The 16,299-nt window shown below is 43.5% G+C and overlaps 1 protein-coding gene and 1 long non-coding RNA gene across 4 annotated transcripts in view; one reads left to right on the forward strand and one right to left on the reverse strand.

Annotated features, from left to right (window-relative positions):
• KIF25 (kinesin family member 25) overlaps positions 1 to 8,101 on the forward strand; it is a 42,268-nt gene extending 34,167 nt beyond the window's left edge. The window contains exons 12-15 of one of the 3 annotated variants that reach the window (XM_069010193.1): positions 662 to 813; positions 3,265 to 3,462; positions 5,850 to 6,005; positions 7,165 to 8,101. In XM_069010193.1, the coding sequence (XP_068866294.1) occupies positions 662 to 813; positions 3,265 to 3,462; positions 5,850 to 6,005; positions 7,165 to 7,322 (664 nt within the window). In that variant the 3' untranslated portion in view covers positions 7,323 to 8,101. The remainder of the gene's footprint in view (positions 1 to 661; positions 814 to 3,264; positions 3,463 to 5,849; positions 6,006 to 7,164) is intronic. The other 2 variants (XM_069010194.1, XM_069010195.1) reach the window with 2 other exon arrangements.
• Positions 8,102 to 13,458: 5,357 nt separating this feature from the next.
• Positions 13,459 to 15,837, reverse strand: LOC138108067 (uncharacterized). The gene is made up of 3 exons (XR_011149854.1): positions 15,710 to 15,837; positions 15,505 to 15,632; positions 13,459 to 14,539 (listed from the first exon to the last, which is right to left on the reverse strand). It is a non-coding gene; the product is annotated as an uncharacterized lncRNA (long non-coding RNA).
• Between the last annotated feature and the right edge of the window lie 462 nt (positions 15,838 to 16,299).

Consider the following 16,299-nt stretch of genomic DNA (forward strand, 5'->3'; position numbering starts at 1 on the left):
TATTTCATTTTCTGTGTTTAGTGCACTGTGTGTGTTAGGTCTTTGCTCTTTGATTGATCATATTTGCAGTACTTCCTTTAATAGGAAAACAGATAATATGAGATAAATGGTCTATAGAAACTTATGTCTCTCTATTCTGACACTGTGCTCATTGAACAGTGGAACTGAACTTTTTTCCAGGGATTCTGGATTTAATTCCAAATGTGAAATATGACTTCCAGAGGCCCAGAGAATTTTTGGGGGGTTTTGCCTAATTCTGTACCTAAGAAAATGAGCTACCTTAGCATAAATTGGACAAATCCACTTCTGTAAGACCAGAGATTCCAGCAGTGTCTTAACCTGTGTCTTTTCTTCCAAAGTGTGGAGATGCAGAAACTTCCATTGCCTCAAGAGCTGAGCTACAGTACCTCTGGACCTGCAAGGCTGGCAGGCCACTTCTGCAGCACTTTCAGGCTGCATCACAGCTTTTGTCTTGAATTTTCATCGTTATCCCACCTGAAAAAGTCTAAATACAGTTGTTTGTGCAGCTCAAAACTGAGAGTAATATAAGGAGAAGAGCAGGGAAGTGGAAGTGCTGAGATTCTCATTCAAGTTGTCAGCTTTCTTGTGTGATTTTTCCTTCAGGTTGGTTAATTATCCTTTCTGTTTCTTTACTTCTTAGGACTGTTGAAAATGCATTGGAATTTTTGCATCTAGTCAACAAAGGCCTACAGCTGAGAGTCACACACCCAACCCTGGTGCATGCCCATTCCTCTCGTTCTCATCTGGTAGTGACATTGACCATAACCACAGTTGTCTTTGGAGATAACTTTGGTAAGTAGAATGTTACTAAAATACATCCAGAGCCAATTGTTTTTAGAAAAACAGTCTGTGGACTGGGAGATCTTCCTGTTGCTTTTTCTTCCTTTTTCCAATGTTTGATACATTCCCTCAGTTCTTTTCCATTTTTCTAACTTCTACGTATATCCTTAAATAACAGACCATTTTCATGTTTGAATGCTGCTTTAGTTTCATAAAATCTTAGCACTTTTCTTTATATGTCTTGACTTAGAGTTGTTGAAGTTTTATTGCATGAGGCAACTAATAAATGTTATCAGAAAGTCATAAGGTATAAGATAGTAAAGATCTTGGTAAGATAGGTACTCAAAGTAGTTAAATTACTTAGAATTACTAATTACATGTCGTACAAAGTTTGTGGTTAAGCTAACCATAAATTTTAGAGATCATCATTTGCTTTTGGGTGAGAAAGAATTAAATTTTTTACCCTCTGCCTTGCAAAAATGTCCATCAAATTCAGAATCCTTTCAACTGTTAATAATAGGCCACTGTATGAAAGGACAAAATACTTGTCTAATTTACTATGGAAATATTGATATTTCTACTTTTCACTACTACACCAAGACTTACCAGTTTATTGGTCGAGGAACAACTTCCTTTTGGGACTCTGGGGGGAACTTTGTTTTCTTTTGCTCATGTTATAATTTCAGGCTCTCTGTTTGAGTGCTGTGGCCCATCTCCTTCATACTCTGCAACAACAATGTGATTTTAGAAAGTGGGAAATATTTAACATTTTTTTTACCTTAGATTGCTATCAGAAATTAAACCAACTGTATCAGCAAAGCAGAACAAACAGTGCCCTCACTTACCTATGGGCCTTTCCAAAAGACACAGTCACTTCACAAATTGCAGCTCCAGCATTCCTGATGTTAACTCTCTCCAGATTGTTGTCAATTAGACTGATGGTACTTTTCTACACTCAGAGTTTGCACCATTAGCACAGCAGCCATCTTGTCTAGTCCAGAATTCCCTTTGCCACTTCTAAGTGCAGCCACCCCACCGTGCCGTGTTGCCTGGCAGCAAAGCTCCACTGAAATGTCTAATTGTTGTTGAATGCAGACTCTGGCTTTTGACTCACAGCACATGGGTGAAGATGTGTATTGTAAGGGAACAGAGCAGTGCTGCAGTTGGGACCTCACTGCAGCAGTGTGTGACAGCGCAGCCTGCCTTGTTTAAAAGGAAAGGATCCTGATTTAAAAGCCAGGTGCCATTGTCAACATCAGATATCTAAGATATCATCAGATATCTAAGCCACTAAATAAGAAGTTCTAAACTCTGTGATGAGTTCTGCACCTTAAGCCAGGGTTGACAAGCCAGCACTTTTCCAGGTTTGATTAAGGTAGCATTTTGATCAGAATTATCTCTTGTTTAAGGAGAGCTGTTTCTTAATTTCATTGTTTAAAACTGAAGAGGAGTGAGAACACTTGGTTTGAGACTTTAGAGCCTGAAGCCATTTATTCTGTGTAAACCAACACAGCAGCTCTGCCCACACTGTGAAGAGCTGCCTCATGATTTAGCAGCAGCTTACTTGGAGAAGTACAGAGCTCTGCAACGCAAGTCAAACTTGCTACTATTCCAACTAGAACTCTTTAAGCATTGAAGGAAGTCTATCTCTATGACTTGTGGCAGAATATGTGCCTCTTATCTTTCATGTCTTTCAGAGAGAGAAAGAAAGGGATAGATGAAAACCAAAACACTAAGAAAAAACAAAACTGCTTTGGGAAATCCATTTTGCATATATTCATGCTAAGCTAATGTGAAAGCAGCTTTCCCAGAGAATCTTTATCTTCCTTCCCAGCACAGAGAAAGCCAGATGCTTCTGCTAAGGAAGAGGAAGGATATTAGTAGGTAACCAACCTGAAGAAGTGGGAATAATGCTATTGAGGCTAATAGCTCATCACGTGGAGATCTTGCAGCAGGATATGAGGGCTGAAGGAAGTCTAAGGGGAACAGCAGCAAAGGACAAAATAGAAGAGGCAGGATGGAGATTTTTTTTTCCCAGAGCACCAGCAGGTGATGTTTCAAATACATAGAACCATTTTTCAGAGCCTACTGCTCCCAAACATCTGAAATCTGCAACCAAAGTTGCAATCAGGCTAAAAATTTGAAAAAAGCCTCTCTAAAGTCCTTACTGGACTCCCATTTCTTGTTTTCCACATGGATATATGAACAATGGGGATATTGGATACAACACAATCTACACCAAAACTTGTTACCAAGTGGTACGATAAGTTTGATGAGTAAAACCTTAGATAAAAAGTCATTTAGAAAAAGTCATGCCTGTGGCATGGATTCTGACTTGTATATTGCTTTTGTTAGAATTGCCTGAAGCAGCAGATACTGTACATCCCCTATTGATGCCCCATTATTTTTCCCATCTCAATTATCAGTGTCAGTGAGAAGCTCTTGTTTTTTTCCATTAACCAGGTACTTTATGGGAAGATGAACAAACCAGTCAGAGACTAACTAAAGAGGCTTCCTGCACTTTTCTACAAAGAATGAGAGACAATAAATCCACCTCTTCTTCCAGACCCTCTTCTCCAGTGCAATTTGAAGCAACTGAGAAAATGAAGCAAGTCAAAACAAGGCTGCAGCTGGTGGATCTGGCTGGGAGCGAGTGTGTCGGTAAGCAAACGTGTCTGTTCATGGGCATGGATCCTTGTGGATCTAGGTTACAATAGCTGCCTTAGTTCTTTATGGAGGGGTACATGCTACCCTACTATCACACAGTGGTGGTTTGAACCCACAGATCCTGGCATCAACAAAATTTCGAGGGCTGACTGATCTGGTTTTACACTGGCATAGTTTAACTCAAAGTATGACCATATAAGCTTGAAATAAGCCCAGGACAGTTACCCATATCATAGAGATACTATTTGTTCAGACTGCTTTTATTAGGCCTGTTTTTCTACTCTGAAAATTAGCATATCTTTGATACAGAAATGTTTAAAGGGCATAAATTATTTAAATATTACAAATATCTGTAATAATTGAAATCACCATGTGTGGATTTTTCTGCTTTATTATGGAAAAAGTCTTGGAGGAAATTAGTGTTGAAAAGATAATATTGTTTTCATTGTTTCTTCAAAGCATTTTCCTTCTGCCTCCTCTATGCACACAATAATTTCAAAAACTTGATTATTTCCTAAAGGACAAGTTTTCTTACCAAGAAAAACCATGCAGCCAAATGTATCATTCCAGAAATAATGTTTTGAAAAGTGAACCAGTATTATGAAAGAGTCTTTTACTTTACTGCCAAGAATTCTTGCTATTGCTCACTGTTAAACTTTTGTTCTACAGAGAAACCTAATATAATACATTATTTTTTCATTTGCCCTAAATGCTGAAAACATGTAATTGAGCAACAGGGTGTGTGTTTGTTCTCTCAGTTAAACCAGGACAAACATTTCCTTGGTTTGGGGCTCGGCAGGCCAGATCCTCTAGTGAAGCCAGAAGAGCTGTGCTCACATCAGTGTTAGATGTGGCCCAGCACACGCAGCAGACTGACCTCTGCCGTCAGCTGGGCTGGTGGACGTATTCTGCTGAAAGTGAGGGCAGTGTTAACTCGTAATTGTTTTAAAATGTGGACAAATCTAAGTGAGCAGCAGTACCTCAGGCTTCTCAGACCCATCAGTGCCCGGCCCTGTTGGCTCTACAGCCAGCCTGGGTCATTTGCAGCATTTGCAAGCCAAGTGGTCCCTTTTTAGCAAACTGCGTTTCACTTTGAAAACTCAGCTAAATGCTTTGTTGACATTCATCTAACCAAATGTAGATAAACAGCAGTTTAAACACATACCCCCTCCCCTATTTGCAGTTTTCTGCTTTAGGGGGATAGCTGTCCACTTCTCCTTGATATACAAGAAGCCTAGGGATGGCTGTATACATAATGACCCCAGTAAAGTTAGCCTGAGATTCATCCTATCTTGGATTGTTATCCAGCCTTTGGCAGGGTCTTCCAAACTGTTTTGCTCTGTCTCTCTCTGACAAGAGACTCTACCACTCCAACCTCATCCTTTCCCACAGTCACAGTTCTCCAGCCCTCCCTGTCCAGACTCCTGGGGTTTTTGCTATTACTTCACCTTTTCACATTTCCCTCTTGAACTCCTTATTTGCTCTCCCAGTTTGGAAAATGCTGGCCTAAGGGGAAATCAAGATCTCTAGCCACTCCTTGTACCTGTCTAGGGATGGGAGAGTAGGCAGTAGAGAAAGTTGTTGGCCCCATCTGATCATCCCACGCCATCAGCTCTGCCTGACATGGATCATGTGCTCTGGGTAAGGAGGAGTGACTGCGGGTGCATCTGTACCTCATCCACTATCCTGAAGAAAGCTTGAATTTGAATAATGTGATGCTAAATGCTAATAGCATGGTAGAGGTAAGAACAGCAGGAATTAATTACTCTTAACTGCAACCTCATCCAGACTGATCAAAGAGTTGAGCTTGCAGCACCTCTTTGAATTGGTGCAATGTGTTGCATAGACCAAACCTTTACAGTGTTGCTCAGGGGCAGCATAGCCACATATAACCGTGCTGGGTGGGTGGTAGAAGGGCATCATTTTCCTTTATCCATTTCCTTACAGAAAATCATGCCATAAAGCACCATCTCATAGCATTAGGTGAACACAAATACTTCATACTTGTGGCTGTTGTACAGTTTTGTTTCTGCAGCTTGTGCCATCAGTGCCTCTCCTTTTTTTCCTAAGGGATACAGATGGGGCAGCTAACTCTTATAAAAAATGATGAAACAAAACAGGCTTCTCTTTGGGGGCATTGTGGACTCACATTTTCAAAAGTGGTGTTATTTTGTCTGATCTTAAGGTGTTCCTACTTTCTTGGTTCCTTGTTCTTAATACAGATGGAGCCAAAATGCATTGTACATCTGAAGAGATCAACTTTAACATGAGATGCTTTGGACCATCTGTACACAATGAATCTTTTTTAACCTTTCCTCCACATTACAGTTTTGAAGCAGCTTTGCTTAGTGTTACCACTGCATTTTCCTGTACTGTACCAGGTATGTCTGGAGTGACAGGGGCAGCACTAAGAGAGACCTCCTTCATTAACCGCAGCCTGTCTGCCCTGGCTGATGTTCTGGGAGCGATAGCAGAGCAGCGAGCTCACGTCCCGTATCGGAACAGCAAACTTACACATCTGCTTCAGGACTCTGTAGGTGAGGGATTATTCTGACTCCTGTTTAACAATATAGATTTCTTCTCCTAATTTTATCCCCCCTCTTTGCTGTGTAAAACTAGATGATCTTCTACTGTTTGCTTGAATGTGGCCTCTATTTCAAAGACTCTGGCTCTGGAGTGTGTGAGTATACAGTGACAGTTCTGAACTCCTTCTGAATTTAGCTAAACCTTGCAGTTTCGAAAGCTCAGCTGAAGAACAACATCTCAATAGGATCATGTAAAGGGTAAAAATTGCATTTCACTGGTGTTTCATGTCAGGTACAGTTTAAAAGTTAAACCTCAGTCTTTATATCCTGTAGTAATAATCACATATTTGCACATTCCTTACCATTGTGCTCTATAGCAGTGAGACAAAGGAGGAAGACAGGACATGGCACTGTGCTACAATTTCTTTTTGTGTTTGGGTCACTTCCTTTTCTTTAGCTCCCCATCTACGCAGGAGTAGTTTTAAAGCAAGTGTTATTCCTGCAGTACTGTCGGGTTTGTGTCCATTTTTCTTCAGCCAGCAAATATTAGCCCTTATGCTTTTAATCTCCATTTCAAGACATTGACAGTGAATGAGGTAACAATTCTTCAGAGTTTCTGAAATACTATGAATTTTTGCTTAAGCTTTGATTTTCATTTAGTACTGAAGTCCCTACTGTGAAAAGGGAAAGCCAAAAAGAGAAGTGTTTTATGGGCACTGAGCCTGATTTTAACCAAGTTGTATGACTTCAGTGAAGTGTTGAAAATGGCAGTTTCCTCCTTTCTTTAATCATTGTCTGTAAACTTCAAGTCTGTTTTGTTTTATTGTCACACAAGATATTTTGCCATTACCCTAAATTTACAAACATTTGACAAAACTTAAATTAAGTGTCTAGACCCATAATACATTCTGATTAACTGATGAAGCTAAAAGGGGGAAAAAATCTACATTACAAATTGTGAAACACTTAGGGGCAAGTACCATATTGTTAGATATAGACTCTCCATGTCTGTTTAGGGCTGTTTCAACAGCCCTCTTCAGGAGCAGTCTTCTGCTTCATGAAAGCAGTGCTAACCTGTGCTCACTGTTGTGTAGATCAGTATGGTACCAGTGTATAACTTACTGAAAATAATGAGGTCAATAAGTATGTTTTGTCTTTTCCCTGCTTTTAGGAGGTGATGCTAAACTGTTGGTGATGCTGTGCATCTCTCCTGGCCAGAAGTACTTAACGGAATCAATGCAGTCTCTGGGATTTGGGACTCGTGCTCGACAGGTTCAGAGAGGACAAGTCAAGAAAAAAAATTTCCCATTGCCAAGTAAAGCAAAATAAAACTTAAGACTCCTGTGGATTAAAGTATCATTAATGAGTTCCTCAGACCAAAATGTCTATTATTGTCCTTAAGCCATTCTTTTAGATATCAACTGCCAGATAAAATAAACAATCCTCAACATGGCATTAGTTACCAATAAACCTGCTAATGATGTTATTGCTCCAAAGATAATATCAAGTATTGACAACAGCTGCCAGCCCTGATGGAATGGCAGAGAAATAAACTGGGCTTTAAGACTTGGCTTTGGTGATGTGTTTCCTTAGTTCTACTGGCCCTAAGGCAATAGGGCCCTGATTTAAAGTGGTTCTCTTCTGAAAGGCCAAGGGTGCGTTCTGTTTTCTCAGTAGAAGTCAGGAGTCTAAATATCATTCCAGTGCTTCAAAACAAAGTGAAACACTTCCTCCCAGCTTGGATTAAAATGAGACATGTCATTTTGGATTGCTCTTCTATGTAGCATGGATGGGGTCATTCCTAATGCACTAGCAACAGGTCGGAGTGTAAAGGAACCCATCAGCTGTACTGAATGAAGTTTTGTTCTGTTGTTTTAGGTAGGAAATAATGGCATGAGTGAGATGGAGAAAAATGAGTAAGGGTGTAATCTGTTATCCCTCTGGAATGTAGCTTAGAAAGCAAATGGGGGATTACACAACTTTTTGAAAACACACTTAGGTTAAATGGTTGGAATGAATCCCAGCTCTGCTGATTTCGTTAAACCCACAGCTCTGCCTGTTTGGGGGGTATTTTTGCTCCATGAATGCTGAAAGGCCCTGAACTACACATCCTAATGGGACCCAACTTGTACAACTGTTGCAGTAATCTGGCCTATTGTTTCACTTGCATTTCTGAAGCAAGTTAAACACATCACAACCTTGAAGCGGAGCCTGCAGATTAAAAAGGATAACCACACAAAACACCAAACAGCAGCTTGTGATACACCATTTGTCACCTGCAAGAGGCTTTCACCCTTTTACACCAATGGTGAGACAACATCATGCAGGGTTTGTGAATGAAGTGATACTGGGAGAAGTTTCAAGGAAGTTTAAGCAATGTTAGAGGTGAGAAGTAGGTCCAAGATAAGCAATTGGGTTCAAGCAACATCTGATGTGTTCTCTGCACTAAATTATTGCTCAGCAGAGACCTCAAGATCCACTCCTAATATTTTTCCACCAGCAATAACTCTGCCCCTAGACTAGGAGAGAGGTCATTGTTAGGTCACTGCAAGAAGGCTTAAATTGCAGTGGCCTGCCTCAAAAGCTGGAGTTTACAGTACTCCAAGTCACTTAACCTTCACAAGCACAAATATTTATCCAGAGATTATGTAGCATACTATTATTGGAATTTCATCTTTGAATATGTAACAGCTGCTGTGTTGCTTGCAGTGCTCTGGTGCTCAGAACATAAGCATCCAACCAGAGAGCTCTTGTTTTCCTAAACAATGTTGTAAAGGTAAAAGGGTAAAAAATGCCTTAACTTTACCCAATTCCAGCAGTAACAGAGGGGTAGAAAAAAAATCTGGCCAAGGGGACTTAGGAAGCTGAGTGGTCAGTAAAGCAATCTCAGGTGAGAAAGTGTCAGAGTGAGGAATGTCAGCCTGATAAACGAAAGCTCACCTTAGTCTGTGGACAGCTGGGCTACTAAAGCCACCTGGATTACAGCTCAAAGAGAGGTTAAGTAACAAGGGCTGATTCCACCAGCAGTTATAAGTAAGAAATGTCAAATCCTTAAAATACTTGAGAAACTAAGTGTTACACAGAAATGCAACTTGCCATGAGCTGTTCTTTCTTTCCTTTTTCTGAAAAACTGCCCTTCAAAACTTTGGATTTATTTATAATCTGTGTTGTAGGAGAAAAGCAGAAACACTTATTATTGAAACAGAGAAATAAACCCCTCAAATATGAGCAAATACCAAAAGGTTAAGTTTCTACATTACCATTAACTCTGCCAAACAGAGTATGCAGCATTCCCTATTCCTGTTTTCCTTGTCAGCATAGCATATCACTCACTGTTTGACCTGCACAACGGAGTGTACAGGATATGCAGGGCAACAAGGTTAACATTTTGTTCTAAGAACATTCAGGTTTGGAATTTCCTGGGTTATAGAGATGTGGTTGCTCAATCCCTGTGTCAGAAGGGAAGAAGGGTAAAACTTGTAAGGGTGAAATGGCTTTACTCTCATGTCTAAGCTGAATTGTCTTCTGTCCCAAGAGTCACTCAGGCCTGCCAAAGGAGGATATTCAGACATGAAACTGATGTCTTGGGGAGCAAGCAAAACAGCATGTGCAAGGCCCTATACTTCTTTGCTGTAACTTTTCAGTGTTCAGATCTTTCATGCTTTGAAATTACATATATTTTAGAAAAGCAGACATGACAGATATTCACAGAGCTGACCTCAAGGTTTCCCTCATTGGTTAAAGCCTATCCTGATAAACCAGTCCTCACTATCTTGGCACTGTAAAGGTGAAACACACATGCCAACACTGGGAGAAAGAAAAAAAAAAGTGATATTCAAAAGCATTCTAAAATATTGCAAAGAAGGGCATAAGCACCAGGGAAAAGGTGGTTGTTCTTAAGAGTGCCCATGTAGTCAATATGCTAAAACACCTTTGCTCTCTGCTAGGGCAGGGGCACAAGCAAATAAGAGTAAAAACAACATAAATCAGGAGAAGATCCTTTCAGTGGCGTCCACAAGTGCATAATGCAGAATTCAGCTGGTCTGTTGGTGCACTGAAGCGAGAGCACTCTCAACCCTGCTTCGGACAAGTCACTGGGTCAGTGTCTCAGAGTGCTGCTCATTATAGAGGGGTGCTTTTTCCTGTCCATGATCCACATGCCTTGGTGGCAGTCAACACATTAACCTTCCACTGCTGGGCTCTCATTCTCCTCCCCTGGGCCCCAACTTTCTCCTGTGACAGTTCAGTTCACCTATGTCACACCTCCCACTGTCCCCTGGCTAGCCCTAGGAAATAGGCACACATCCACATAATGCTGCAAGGCACCACAAACCCCAGCTACCCATGGAACTGGCCTTCAGGAGCTCCTCTTTAATTTATGCTGCTGCCTTCATCACCCTGCAGAGGAGCCCTGCAAATAATTTCAGCAACAGTAGCCAGAAGCCTCCAACTCTTCCTCAAAGAGCCTGCCCACTACAGAAACCACAGCAAACACAAGAGAATTTGCTCTTGTGAATACTTTTGGTACTCACCATCCTGGCTTAATGTCCAGGTGGCCAAGGAGCCAATGGTATGAAGCCTGACCAGCACAGCACCTGCCTCGGAGGCCCAGAGTCTCACAGTCATGCAGATGAACCCCAGAGCACCTTACTTAAAAGTGGAAGCAGCTTCCACACTCCTAACCCATAGGCCAAGCACCCTCCCAGAAGCAGAAACTTTGGATCCAGTTCAAAGACAAGTGGTTGGGCTTCTGTCTCTCCCAGTACATATGAATGCTCTGGCTTGAAGGTCATTCAGCAGATCTGGAGATAGAGCAGGGAAAATGGGACTCTGTGAGACCAATCCCCAAGGCCTAACAGCAGCAAGTGCTTGTCTAAGGTTATATACACAGATACGTGTGCACATAGACCTACACAAAGCCAGCAGAAATCTAGACTTATCTAGAATCACACAATGACCTTTAAAGTACAAATCCAAAATTTGGCCTAAAAGTACAGTTTGGTGCCCACATTTCTCTGTGGATTTATCATTACAGATGGAATTTATCATCTGTGGTTGGTGGTTCGCCTTGCAGCCAAAGGAAAGGGATTAACAGGATAGATCCACTTTCTTCAATACCTCTGCCTCCCTAGTCTAGCAAGGGAGTCCAGGCAAAGGGTTTAGAGCCCCAACTCTCAAGTCTACCACAGCCAGAGGAACTGATCACTCAATGATCTAATCTTGGAGTCCATACAACTGCTGTGGAGGCATTTCATTTACATGTTTCAGCCTTGAGCCCTACCATGCCTGCACAGCCCTGCCGTGCTGGTCCAACACATGTCTTTCAGCCTTTGCAAAATCTGTCCCCAGCTCCCTTGCAGCACTCAGCTTTCTGAATAGGGCAAGGCAGCATGAAATGAGGCAGAGCAGACTACATGGCACAGGAGCAGGTCCCCATCAGTTCTCTCTGAAGGTGTTTTATTTGGCACTTGCAAGAAACATCTTTGTGCAGGGCAGTTTACCATTTTTTAGCTTCGAGTGCTAAACTCACACTGTAGTTCACAGCACTCTGCACCCTCTCCAGACAAGCCCTTAATCTTCCTCATCACCTAGGAACACTCTTCTCAGCAGAGCCCAAGAAAGCCCTGTGATCCACAAGTGCTTGAGAGAGCTGCATATCATCACGGGGTTAAAGCAAACCGGTAATTACACCAGCCAGTGCCTTTTGCCCACTCTTAAACAAAACCTTGACCTATGCTGACGTTTGAAAATTATATATTTAATTTCCATGTGTGGTTTCATGACTTGGCAGCAGCCACACCACAAAGAGAGGCTGCTTTTAGCCAGGCTAGAAAAACCATAATCAGCATTTAGAAGCCAGGGTTCCAACAAGCATTGGAAGGTTCACAAAAATGTTTAATTTGTTATTAAATTGCTGATTCCATTTTGTGAAGGACTTTTCCAAACCCTTGCAAAACGCGAGGAACAGGCAGCATGAAGTGGTTATTGGAAAAGGCTTTTGGCTCTTGCTATAAATAAGCAGTCACAAGCTGATGGGCTTGCAAGAACCTTCCAGGCAGAAGAAGAAGCAGCAGCATCTGGTCATGGAGGAGCAAACGGGCCCAGAGTGCAGGGATGCCAAAAGGGTCTGCAGCCTTTCACAAAACCAACTTGGCATTTGAACAAGGACATTAACCATAGCCTCAGCCAGATCAAAATGCCACACATCGTATAATGGAGGGCAGGAGGGGATCTAACTGAAGGGCATAAGTGAGGGGAAACACTGCCTACAACTATTTTTGCCTTCTCTTACATCCACTTTTATCAAACCAAATTTTATCTTGCCATGCATCTTCCTCTTTTTATTTTTTTTTTTAATTTTTAAAAAAATCTAAGATTAAATTTGAGCCTTCTTGAATTCATGAAAGTATCTCATGAGATTAGCACATCTTATTCACAGACTTGCAGGTCTAAAGTTGCACCTCTGCTCATTTCTCTGAGGAACCTCAGTTAAGTCAAATTATCACCCCCTTCTTCTCCCAGCTCCCCTGGCTTCATGTTTGCAAGTATTTCCTCCAACATGTATCCCCCCCTCTTACTCTTTTTATGCTACATGAAATTGCTATCCTGGCTGGGATGTGTCAGTTCACTTAAAGGCAGTACCAGGAGTGGCTTTCCTTTTCATTTTCCTCTGGACTTTACTAATTACTTGTGTGCCTCTTCTACATAAAACAAGACAAAACAAATAAACCCAAAGCACCACCAACAAAAAACCCCCACCACACTGCTATAAAAAGTTTTGGAAGCCACACCAGAGGCTTTGAATTTCCAAGAGACAAAAGATGATAGCTCCTCCCTCACTTCAGCTGTCTGGGTTTTTTGTAGCATGAGCCTCCTCCACCTCCTTCTGAGCATGCACACACACACAGAGACTTTGCCCACTACATTTTCTGTCATTTTGAATTATACAAGCTCCAGGAAAAGCACGAAACTCAATTCAGAAATGGGAGCATTTTGCAGGGCAGCCAATACACTAGTGAGCACTCCTTCTTTGGGCTTTAGTCCTGGGCCTCCAATAATTCCAGCCTTTTGGCTGAGCAGCACCAATGTTCCTGTCACAATGTGCATTACACATGCTCTGATAAGTTTTGTTTGCATTTGAGATCCAGGTGTCTGCAGTCCTTTTCTCCTGACCCATGTCTCACACCCTCCCCAAGGTAGGTGGCTCAGTGTGGGTGGATGCATGCAATCATCTATGGGCTACCTAGAAAGGAGGTAGATGAGAAACCCATGCTGCTCTGGCAGGCTCTGCTGCCAAGGCTGAATCCATGGAAAATGTTTAGCAGGTATTTACCATGCCAATGTTCAGTGTCTCCTAATGCAACCAAGTGTAGGCAGTCAGATCTGACAAGTTATTTCACAGCGTCTGGCTTGTGGGAAGCAATTCCCAACAGAGACAGGACAAAGTTCACAAGAGGCACTTCAATATTGCAGTATATATATTTGCACATACAAAATATGCAGTGAGCAGGCCCACCTCATGGAGATGGCACAGGGCTCAGCCCAGAGGGACAACAACCTGGGTGTTGGGAAGGTGGAGGAAAGGCAACAGCCACTGTCTGGGCTATCTCCAGCGAAGGCAAGGGGCCATAAAGGGCATTGTACCTCTAGACAGCCCCCCCAGATGCTGCCTTATGGAGATGCTCCCACTTCACTGTCCTCCCAGTCTCCATCCAGAAGAAAGGGTGACTTCTGCTTCCTTAACCGGAATCTGTTTTACCTGCTAGATTTGGTATAACACTTGCAACAGCGATGGGTAGGATGTAACAGTGATACCTGAACACAGAGGATGTACCTGCACATTCAGCAGCATCAGCTCTTTTGTTGGCCCAAGGAGAGAGGACTTCTGATGGACTCATTGCTGTGGGCACCACCTGGTTGTAAGCAACTCACAACAGCCACTTTCAGGACATAGGATGCAAGCAATAGGCTTACAGTTTTCAGCACAAGTACGTCAATGTTAAACCCTTCTTAGGACGTTAGTCCAGTAAATCCAGACACATCAAAATGTCACAACCTTTGCAGTCCCAGCTGCATGCCATGAGCTCAGCTCCTGTGGCATACAGACAAAAGGCAGGAGAGTTGGTGAATAACAAAAATGTTAAAATGTGCAGTTGCATGGGGACACGGAGCAGAGGACAATAAGCAAGCTGCCTGCGCAGTCCCAGGAAGAGTCCTGAAGTCCTGGTAAAGAAACCTTCCCTGGCCAAGTTACATAGCAGGGAAATGCAACCCCTGGGGAAGCTGAGCACACAGGTACTGCTCCTGATCCTCACATCACCAGGACTGTACCCAGCCTCCTTGTGCAGCTTGTATGAGCTTAGAAGTAGCTACAGGGATTACCTCGGGCTGTATTCAGGCCAACAGAGCAGCTGCCCTCTCCACCCATATTTCTCCATCCACTTCCTCTTTTGGAGGGGAGTACCCATGCTCACTCCTGCTGTGTCTCTCCTGAAGTGAGCCCTGCACTTCCATGGGATGGTGAGGTGGTCCCACTGCAGAATATCCTGCCAAGCAAGGGAAAGGGCAGTGCCACCGAGGACACCTCTGCCTGTTTGCAGGCAAGTCTGGTGCTGCACAAGGCAGGACCAACTGCCTTCAGCCAGGACAACTTTTTGGAGAGACCAAAAGCCAAGCATGGAGGATCCCAACACCCACAAATGCTCTAGGAGAGCCAGAGAGGGTTACACACCACAAGGCCAGGCATGGAGAGCACACAGGAGTCCTGCAGCCAGCTGTGCTCTGGGCCACACAGCGTGTCACAGTTACAGGGTGGTGTGGTGATGGGAAGCTTGAAGGCAAGGAGACACCTCACCACAGACACAAGAAAACAAAAGTATCCAAGCTCAAAAAAGGCCAGGGACTTTTGGACACCATCTACTTCCCAAAAGGAGTGGAAAGGGAAAAAGAGAAAAGGGCAGAGGGTCCTGAGGGAGCTCTGATAAAGTAATGGCAAGCACGAGATACTGGAGATGTCCTGAAATCTGATCTGGCAGATCAGATTTCATTGGCACTTTGTACCAGGCAGCTGAGGTCCCATCCTCATTGCTGAGATTTTGCCAGATCCTGGCCAGAGTCTCAGCTTAGGCACCTGCTTTTGACAGAGCATAAGAGAGCCCCCTGAAGAAATGCCCTGGTGTCTCCCACCCACACTGCCACCAGGTCAGTCCCTGAAGGTGTCCCACAGATACATCCTGCTGTCCCCTTCACCAGGCTGCTCACACTGCCAGGCATTTGTGGCCCACAGCTGGGCAGGGTTGCTCCCAGTTTGGACTCAGCAATCACAACACGTGCCCTGGGAGAGAACATTGTTGGACAACTGACATGTGTGAGGCCAAGGTCCTCTGCAGCTCAAGAGACTGCAGAGCTGTTCTCCCAAGAGAATCCCAAGCTCCAGGCAACATGAGAGCCACAGATGTGATAAAATAAGGGCAACCAGGGGTAAGATAAGCCAAGTTACTGCTGCCCTCACCTCTGCCATTGCTGCCTGTAGTCCTTGGAAGTTATTCCTTACACCAGCACATCCCAGGGAAGAGTCAGCAGTTTCACCGTTAGGACACACCAGACAGGAGGAAGGTAGAAGCAGCATCTGATATGGCTCTTAGAGTGAACAACATTTGGAAAAGACTAGGAAGCAAGCAAGCCCTACCCCATCACCCCAGCAAGGCTCTCCTTACTTCTCTCCTGGGCAGCTCATCCACAGGACTGCAACACTGGAACCTTCTGGTCACTTCTCCCAGAGCTTCTGCTGAGACCTTCTCTCTTGCTTGGCTCGTTGCCTCTGAAGACAGCTGATTTCCTGTGCCTTGATTGCCTTCCTCTGGAGCACCCTCCTCCTGGACCTGCTACCAGCTGCAGCAAGTTAAACACCTGAGCCACTAGGAACCCTTTGTGGTCCCTACTGTCAGGCAGAGGAGAGTGGCTTAGGGACACCAGAAACCACTTCATGCTCCTCCACACCTTGATTGTCACCGCTTCACCATCTCTGCTGTCACCATGCCTTGTGGGGCTCTCTGCTTTAACCATTCATCCTGAAATGGAAGAAACTGTACTTGGAGCTTTGTGGGCACCTGCCTGGAGTTAGAGAGGCAGCTCTGAGCTCAGGACAGCCTCAATGAAGCAGGGCCAGAGTGGTGGCAGTATCAGTCTGGGGCAGCAGCTTTGAGGAGTCTTTAAAATTTATCAACCTTAAAGATATTTGTGTTGTCCAAAAGCTCAGCTGATGCTCTGGCAGTGTTCTTGGGAAAAAGAAGCCTGTAAGAGCTCC

Source organism: Aphelocoma coerulescens, chromosome 3, assembly GCF_041296385.1.
Source record: "Aphelocoma coerulescens isolate FSJ_1873_10779 chromosome 3, UR_Acoe_1.0, whole genome shotgun sequence".
NCBI classification, from domain to species: domain Eukaryota; kingdom Metazoa; phylum Chordata; class Aves; order Passeriformes; family Corvidae; genus Aphelocoma; species Aphelocoma coerulescens.